General features: G+C 35.4%; 1 protein-coding gene across 1 annotated transcript; it reads right to left on the reverse strand.

Annotated features, from left to right (window-relative positions):
• Positions 1-5165: 5165 nt before the first annotated feature.
• On the reverse strand, positions 5166-8519 carry LOC127107243 (beta-glucosidase 12). The gene is made up of 13 exons (XM_051044544.1): positions 8378-8519; positions 8205-8274; positions 7877-7935; positions 7731-7806; positions 7504-7581; positions 7327-7414; positions 6963-7218; positions 6621-6736; positions 6273-6487; positions 6141-6172; positions 5736-5838; positions 5557-5653; positions 5166-5402 (listed from the first exon to the last, which is right to left on the reverse strand). Exons 1-13 carry the CDS (start codon positions 8501-8503, stop codon positions 5237-5239), a joined length of 1482 nt encoding a protein of 493 aa, XP_050900501.1. The 5' UTR covers positions 8504-8519; the 3' UTR covers positions 5166-5236.
• Between the last annotated feature and the right edge of the window lie 1039 nt (positions 8520-9558).

Below are 9558 nucleotides of genomic sequence, written 5' to 3' on the forward strand. Positions count from 1 at the left end.
GAGAGAGAATTGAAATAAAAAAATTCCAATACTCTTCAAAACGGTTATAATAAATTGTTACACACACACCACTATTGACAACTACACTTGTTATATACACAACAATAATGCTCCATAGGCGAAAATGTTAACCTGCACTAGCTAGGTTAAGCTTAACAAAACTAATACTACTATTGAATATGGGTAACTTCTAACACCATCCCTTAATTTATATTCAGCTAATCAAAACTAACAACACCAATTCCATCCCTCAAGGGAAGAAATTGATTAGTCTTGATCGCTTTCGTCAAAACATCTGCCACTTGCTTCTTATAGTGCATAAGTTATAACACTCAATTTTGAACCTGATTTCTCAGAAAGTGATATTTAGTCTCAATATGCTTGCTTCTCCCATGCAGCACGTGGTTCTTGGCAAGATTGATTGCAAACTTATTATCAATCATCAACTTCAGAGGCTTGTTTACCTTGATCTTCAGATCCTACATTAAATTCAGAAGTCAAACTGCTTGACATACAACCACAACACCTGCAATGTATTCAGCTTCACAGGTTGACAAAGCAATAACTGGTTGCTTCTTAAAACACAAAGTAATAGGACCTCCCAAATATTTAAACAAATATCCAGAAGTACTTTTTTTCTCAACTCTATCTCCACACCCACCAGAGTTTAACTAACACATCAACTTTGAATTAGCTTTTTCAACAGAAGGGAACAAAACTTCATACTTCAGAGTCCCTTAATATACCTCAAAATCCTGACAACAACTTGGTAATGAGACCACTTTGGTTTGTTCATGGACCTACTAACCATTCCAACTGCATTGCAAATATCAGATCTGGTATTACACAAATACCTCAGAGAGCCAACCATTTGCTTGAAAGTTGTAGCATCTACATCATCACCCTCAGGATCATAATCCAATTTTTGATTTGTTTCAGAAGGTGTGACCGCAACCTTACAATTCAAAAACTCAAATCTCTTCACAAGCTCAACTTCATACTTCAGTTGATGTAGAATTATACCTTTTTTAGAGTATATAATCTCCGTCCTTAGAAAATATGTCATATTTTCTAGATCATTCATCTCAAACTCATTCACCAGTACCTTCTTGAACTTCATTATCTCATATGAACAACTTCCTATCAGCAATATGTCATCAACATAGTGACACACCATAATCATATTTCCTTCTGAAGTATGCTGAACATAAACGCCATACTCCATCACACATTTTGTTAATCCTTGGAGCTTGAAAAATGAATCAATTTTCAAATTCGAGGCTCTAGGAGCTTGTTTCAGTCCATACAACGCTTTATGTAACCTGTACACAATTCCTTCCTGATTCTTTTTAACAAATCCAAGAGGTTGTGACATGTATACCTCTTCTTGCAATGGAGCGTTCATAAATTCAGGTTTAACATCCAGATGCATCAGAGGCCAATTCCTATTATCAGTTATCGCAATCACCAATCGAATTGTCTCATGTCTCGCTACAAGAGAAAACGCCTTAAAGTAATCTAACCCAGTTTTTTTATAGAAAACGTCTTTCCACTAACCTTGTTTTGTATTTTCCAATTGATCCATTTGGCTTCAGTTTCACCTTGAAAACCCATATGACGTTGATGACTTTCTTGTCTTTTGGAAGCTCAGTCAACTTCCAAGTCTTATTTCTTTCTATAGCCTCAAGTTCTTGTTTCCTGGCCTTCAACCACACTTTTTTCTTGAGCGCTTCTTCAACACTAACTGGTTCAGAGTCTACTAACATGGCATACTGAATGACTTCTCCTTCAGAGTCTATTTCAATATCTTGCAGCATGTCAAACTCTGCAAATATTCTTGGAATGTTCCTGATTCTTTGTGGCATATGAACTTGTTTAGAGTCTTCTTCGGACGCTGGAACAGTATCAGATACTGAAACCTCAGGAGTACCGCCTTTAAAGTCTAGAATATTCCTAGAGCCTGGATCTCCATCAGAGTCTGAATCACCATCAGAATCTGAATCAAAATCAGACACCTTCAAAGTCAGACTCGCCTTCAGAGTCAGACTTGCCTTCAGAGTCACCTTCAGAATCATCTTCTGACTCTGACTCATCTTTAGAACCTTTGGATTCTGAGGTATCTTCAAAAGTTAACTCAAGTGTTAACATCGCACCAGAGTTGGATTGAGATTTCTTCCAATCTCATGCTTCTGATTCTTTCACAATGATATCTCTGCTGAATTCAACCTTGTTAATGACAGGATAATAGAGCTTATAAGCACATGTATTGTGGTACCCTACAAGCAACATAACTCTTCTTCTGTCATCCAACTTCCTTCTCTTAGCATCTGGAACATGTTTGCAACAAACAAAACGAAACACCTTCAGATGATGCACACTTTGCTTATCTCCAATCCACTTCTCTAAAGGAACAAAATCCTTCAGCTTTTTGGTTGGACCTTTTAAGCACATATGTTGCAGTGGCAACATTTTCTCCCCACAAGGTGAGAGGATGATTCTTCTCCTTCGTCATGTTCCTTGTCATATCAAGCAAAGTTCGCTTTATTCTTTCAATAAGACCATTGTGCTGAGGAGTGTATGGAGAAGTCACCTCATGCTAAATTCCATTCTCCTCACAGAACTTTCTGAACTCTGTAGAGTTATACACACATTCACCATTAGTTTTGAGAACTTTTAGCTTCTGACCACTCTGATTCTCAGCCTTGATTCTGAATTTCTTAAGAGATACCCATGCCATCCTTGTAAACTCATCAACAAATGACATAAAGTATTTATTCCCTCCAAGTGAAGGTACTGTAAATGATCCACACACATCATAATGCAGCACTCCCAGAGCATGCTTTTCTCTTAGAGGAATTTCATATGCAAATGGCAGTCTTGCTTGCTTCCCTCTCATGCACACATTGCATGACTTCTCTGGCTTCTTAATTATAGGAATTTCATGTACCAGCTTCTTTGAATTCAAATCTCCTAAGTTTTTGAAGTTCATATGACCAAATATTTTGTACCACAACTCACTTTCCTTCACAACACTTATTGCACTAAGGCATTCAGAGTCTACATTTTTAGCATTCACCTTGAATATTCTATTCGTTCTCTATTATGACTTCATAATCAGTTTCTGATTACAGTCATACAACTTTAAAAGATTGTCCTTCATGGTAACTGAAAATCCTTTCTTAGTTAATTAACCTAGACTCATCATATTGTTTTTCATGCCAAGAACATACCACACGTTCTGAATCAATGCAGTTTTACCATTATTTGTAATTACTCTGACATTTCTCATTACTTCAGCATTCAGATACTTATCATCAACATATTTGATCTTGGTCTTCTTACCAGAGTCAAACTCAACCAACCATATGTTATTTCTAGTAAGGTAATTTGAACAACCAGTGTCCACGTACCACCAATCTTCCAAATACGCACTATCAGACTCATAAGCCATCAATAGTACAGGTTCATCATCAGAATCTCCCCTGGCTATGTTTGCTTCTTCTGACTTCCTTTCCTTGTTTGACCAACAATCAACAACAAAATGGTCAAACATCTTACAACAATAGCACTGAACTTTCCTCTTGTCATACTTTTCCTTCCCCTTCCGAGCACTCTTCTACCTTTAAGAATTTGAGGTTTCTGACTTCTGTACATCATCAGATTTCTTCCTGGCTTCTGACCAAGACTTCTTCTGATATTTCTTACCAGAAGTTTCTTTCAAAGCTTGCTGTTCTACTTCCATTTCATAGTTTCTCTCAGTCAAACACAACTCGTGTGCCTCTAGACTATTTTGCAATTCTTCAATTCTCATGGTGCTAAGATCCTTAGAATGTTCAATTGCTACAACAATGTAATCAAACCGAGGAGTAAGAGATCTAAGTACCTTCTCAATGATCTTTTCTTCAGAGAGAATTTCTCCACATGACTTCATCTTATTTGTGATCAGAATCACTCTAGAGATGTAGTCAGGTACCTTCTCATTGTCCTTTATGCTGAGAATCTCATACTGCTTACGTAGAGACTGAAGTTTCACCTTCTTCACTGATGCATCACCGTACCAGTGTGTCCCACACAACCTTCTCCGTCGTTGAATCAACATTTTTCTCAAACGCGTTCGCATCCATATATTAATGGATGTAGAACAACGTTTTATGATCCTTTTTCCTCCTATCACCCTGAGCATTATTTTGCGCATCCATTGCATTTGCCGGAAGTGCAACCGAAACGTAACCGTCGTTGACGAGATCAAGCACATCTTGAGCGCCAAACAACACACGCATTTGAATCATCCACCGATCCCAATTATTGCCATCGAACACTGAAAGCTTAGTACTCAGCTTACCGTTTTCGTTCAGCTTCAACCTTGTGCAATTCACTTAGATCTCACGAAACACTAGCGTTTCCCAAACCCACAGAATCAAGAAATGTGATTCTGTTATGATTTCGATCAAAAATCCAACACGGATTCAAGAAACGAAATCAATCACACGTCTCACCGTTCACTCGTGTTTCCCTGTGGATCTGAACCAAACTCTATATACCAATTGTTGGTGCACAAGATGAAGAAGATGAAGATGGAAGAAGAGAGAGAAGAGAGAGAATTGAAATAACAAACTTCCGCTACTCTTCAAAACGGTTACATCAAATAGTTACACACACCACTATTGACAGCTACCCTTGTTATATACACAGCAATAATGTCACGTAGACAAAAATATTAACCTGCACTAACTAGATTAAACTTAACAAAATTAATACTACTACTACTGAATATTTATTACTTCTAACATATTTTACCCTTAAAAAAATCATTCTTCGAATTTAGGATATTGAAGAATTTTTTTATTAGAAATTTAGTTTTTACATCTATGGCATGTGATTGAAAGTAGTTCGCCTACAAGGTGATATCACCAAAGAGAATGCTAGTTTCTCCAATTTCTACCACCTCTCTTTATGTTCCTTGTAGGACTTTGCTAACGAAGTATATCCCACGTTGGTCTGTTTAAGTTTCTTGTACTTGTGTCGAGCTGATGGCATTTTTGTTGTTGCTAACTAAAGCGTTAACATTGAAACCCATCCTTCATATTGAGAAGTGGAAACACCAATAAAAGGAACCAAATAAATGCAACATTGAATACAAAAGCTAAACTAAAAACTAGCAAAACTCAACAACTGGTTTCTTTCACAAAGTATCTATATAACTAACAAGTTTTAAAATACTACATGATCAATTCCACTAATGGAGAAACTTTTTGAACCACTCAGCTGAATTCTTAAGATATCTCTTCAACCCATCCTTATAATCAACATAAACAATTCCAAATCTGACTGTATATCCATCTCCCCATTCAAAATTGTCCAACAACGACCATACAAAATAGCCCTTCACATTCGCGCCGTTCCTGTCAAACATACGCGTTTAATTTTAGTCCTTATAAAATTACGACCGTTCAACTTTTGTCATTTTACAGAAACTGCGCATTTTAAGTCCTCGGTAGGGACTAAAAACAGTTTTTTGTATTTCTATAAAACGAAAAACGAAGATGAGAAACTTACTGTATGGCACTATGGACATAGTAAAGATGGTTAGTAATATAGTCTATTCTCATGTTGTCCTCAAGTGATTTTGTGCCATCATTAATTTCATCAACACCTGTGTTAACATCAAAACACATAGATATTGTTGATTTGTTAGGTGAAGAAAGAGAAAATTGTAATTGGTAGAGATTGGTTACCATTTTCTGTTATGTAAATGACTGGATTGTTGAATTTTTCCTTTGTGTAAAGCAAAAGATCTTGAATTCCTCTTGGATAAATGTATAACCAGTCTGAAGCAGCCTGTGAATTCAAAACTCTCAAATGAATTGCTTTCCAAATATTGCGTTCAAATAATTACAGTCAACGTGTCAGAGTCGTATCCTCTGTAACACCGACACTTATGATTGAAGACGTGTTTGGTGTCCAACATGTGTTGATGTTCGACGCTGACACATCTGATTACATTCAACTAATTTATTGAATATGTTATATAGCCCAAAATACTATTCAACGACGGAACTTTAGATTGAAGGCGTGTCAGGTGTCCAACACGTACACGTCGATGTTTTTTTTACACTTCATAGGAGAAACAATGAACTTACCTTTGGACCAATCTGAACTCCATCACTCATTGCTGATACAAATAACAAAAAGGATATTAAGTAAGCAAATGCATTGTGAAAGACAAGATCAAAGTGAAAACCGAAAATTACATTTCACTTATTGTGTCTTACTTGTGAAGAAAACACAAGCATCTGAAAAGATAGTTTGGTTTTCGGTTATGCAAGGGGCATTGACTGCATAGTTTGCTGTATAATAGTTGATTCCTATGAAATCAAAGGATCCTTTGACCATCAAGGATTGTTCCCTTGAAAATTTCGGCAATCTTTCACCGGTGTTATTAATCATTTCAATAGGGTATGATCCAGACTTTAGTGGCTCCATAAACCTCATACATCATGAAACAATTTCAGTTAAGGCAGATTGTCAGAAAAATATTTTTCTGCTATCGGCTTATTGCGGTAAATGGTTATTTTGGTAGTTGATGTGAAGCCAAAAGAAGAATGAGTTTGAAAGTTTACCAGTCATACAGAAAAACAAGGGCCCTAGATGCTGCATCTGTGTCTGCCTTTGATTGTGAAAGTGGCAATAGCCATGGAGTATTCAATGTTATTCCAATTTCTCCCTTTTGAGAAATCTAAATAAAATAAGCAATTATCAAGGTGTGCTCATCGTTTTGAGAACGATTAAGTGTCCAACACCAACACGATACTGACACACGTCGTTATATTCAATTACATTCATTTCTTAGATTATTAAAAGTGTTTATGTGTTAATATCTTGTGCCTGTATCATGTAACATGTTCGTGTTTGTGTCAATGTTTTATACGGTATCTATATTCAATGGTTTATATGATAATTACCTGATACTTGTCTTTATAGACTTTGAAAGCAGCTGCATGAGCTAGAATCTGGTGGTGAGTAACCAAGTAGGGTTCAGTACTAGAATTCCCTGCACTGCAGTTCAAGGGCAACCACTCGGAACATCTTCCCGGTGCGAATAATCCATTTCCGTAACCCTGAGTCGTGTAAGTGAGTGGCTCGTTCACCGTAATCCAGTACTTCACTCTATCTCCAAATTCCCTATAACAGAGCTCCGCATAGTCTGCAAAATCGTTCCTGGCAAAAGATTTTGACCGACTCAAAAGGATTATGATCGAGGAATTTCAACTTCATGAATCATATGGACTAACTAAATCGAGCGTCAAAACATAAAACCCAACTTACACGATATTTAGGCTTAAAAATCCACCATATTCGTCTTCAAGGGCTTGAGGAAGATCCCAGTGGAATAAAGTTACAAATGGCTGCAAACCTAGAGACATATTCAAGGACTATTACGGTAGCACTGACGAAATCAAATACCGAAATGATTGTTTCGTCTGAGAAAGATTAAACTCATACCATTCGAAATGAGTTCATCGATAAGATTGTTGTAATAGGCGATGCCTTCTCTGTTGATACCACCCCTCAAGTTTCCACCTAAACCAAATGTATGACCAATGTTGAATCACAAAAACTAGGGTTTCCAATATGTAATTGTATCAATTTAGTGTCAAAGTTCATAGCTAGAAAACAATAAAATCGAGAATCAAAAGAGTTAATCAAGCTGAACTAATGCTCATTCTCACCAGGTAGAATCCTTGACCAAGAAATAGAGAATCTGTATGCATCAAATCCTATATCCTTCATTATACTCACATCTTCCTGCAAAATTGTTTGTTCAAAATAGAACTAATATACAAATACATTACAAATTTTATACCAAAATATGTACCTTGTAGCGATGATAAGAATCAACAGCAATGACTCCACTACTTTGATCTTTAATCTTACCTGATCAAAAATTCATACACAAAGAAGTTTTTTTAACATGTCAGGTATTCGATATTTGCGCGCGCAGTGCAATAAGCAATCTAATTATTTTTTTAAAACTAACTTGTAACTAATTTAGTAACTACCTAACTGATTTTATTCTCCCAATTTACCTACTTTGTAAAACTAAAAAGATCAAGAATCTAAAAGAAAAGAAAGATTATGAATGGTTACAATAATAATTTATTATATGGTGAATTATGAATGTTGCATTAAGGGAATTTATTAACCTGGATTATTGTGAGTGAAGGTGTCCCATATACTTGGTCTCCTTCCACCTTCATTTGATGCACCTTCATACTTCAATTTATCACATAAGAAAATATCAAATACTTAATAAAAAATTTATTCAAGAAAAATATCTTTTGTTTATATTTTATTTTAAATAATTAAATATATAAACCTGGTAAGAAGATGAGGCAGTTCCAAATAAAAAATCTTTAGGAAAATTGGTACGATTAAGAGAATACACAAATTGGACAAACACAAATATAAACAACACTATGAGTGAAATTTCTTCAGCTCTCATGGTCTTAATTTGTGATTCTTAACATAACTTTATTGTGAAAATGATCCACATTTATATAGGACTTGACATGTATTTGAATGAACTATTTTTTTAAATTGAAATTAATATAAAATAATTATAATTAGAACTAGCTACCCTTTATCTATTTGCCTTGGTCTTTTCTCATGTTCTTTTTCCTTACTCATGAGTAGGTGAAAATTCTTTGAAATATAATTTTATCATTCATCTCAAAAGGGAGAAGAAAGTGAGCCACTTTTACTAACCAAAAACAATCTAATGCCAAATTGGCAATTGGTGATCAATAATTACAAAAATTAACTTCTGATTTATATCTGAAATTTTACAAACTGATTAGATAGAGTTAGAATACGAGTTAGAGAGTAAGAGAGAAGTTATGTGTTTTTAATTCTTTTTCATAAAAAAAAAATATTATAATTTTTTTTAAGAAAAATATTATAAAATAATGTATTAGATCTTAAAAATATGTCAAATTGATTAAATTTATCCATATTTTTATCTGAAATGTGTTTGTTCTATTATTGAACCAGAATTAGTATTGATCGATGTCGTAGGACTTTGAAAGCATCGATGATGATCTCGGGTAAGGTGGCATGTCAGTTTAGAGTCCAATATAAGTTTAGTGAAAAGTGAAGTTCATAAAAGTGTATCTTCTATCTTACGTGTGTTGTTGGCTATACATTTTGGATCGTCTCCATTGGGCCTATGCATGAATGGGCCTTCATATTGGGTCTTCAACTGGCCCAAAACAGTTGTCCTTAAGATTTTCCAGACATTTATCGATCGAAAAATCTTTCAAAGTTGTGGTTGGCCTCAAACGATTATACCCGATCGTAACAATAACCGGGTTAGTTGTGAGCAATTACCAAAGTAATAGGGAGCAAACGCATTAAATTTTCTCCCATCATTGAAATATTTAGATGGTTTTAGGTAAAATGTCAGGGTATGGCGCTTCCCCCTAGGGATTTCGAGTGCAGTTGCGTTTGTTTACATTTCCTAGGTGAAATCTAGTCGTTGATTTGCAACTTCTAATTTCT

This window comes from Lathyrus oleraceus, chromosome 7 (genome assembly GCF_024323335.1).
Source record: "Lathyrus oleraceus cultivar Zhongwan6 chromosome 7, CAAS_Psat_ZW6_1.0, whole genome shotgun sequence".
NCBI classification, from domain to species: domain Eukaryota; kingdom Viridiplantae; phylum Streptophyta; class Magnoliopsida; order Fabales; family Fabaceae; genus Lathyrus; species Lathyrus oleraceus.

What these genes read in the sequence shown, in the direction of transcription:
- LOC127107243 (XM_051044544.1), bottom strand. Translation starts at nt 8,503, where the DNA reads ATGAGAGCTGAAGAAATTTCACTCATAGTGTTGTTTATATTTGTGTTT. An exon ending in CTTCACTCACAATAATCCAG is followed by an intron (nt 7,936 to 8,204) that starts GTTAATAAATTC and finishes ATTTTTGATCAG; the next exon opens with GTAAGATTAAAGATCAAAGT. An exon ending in TTGGTCAAGGATTCTACCTG is followed by an intron (nt 7,582 to 7,730) that starts GTGAGAATGAGC and finishes CATTTGGTTTAG; the next exon opens with GTGGAAACTTGAGGGGTGGT.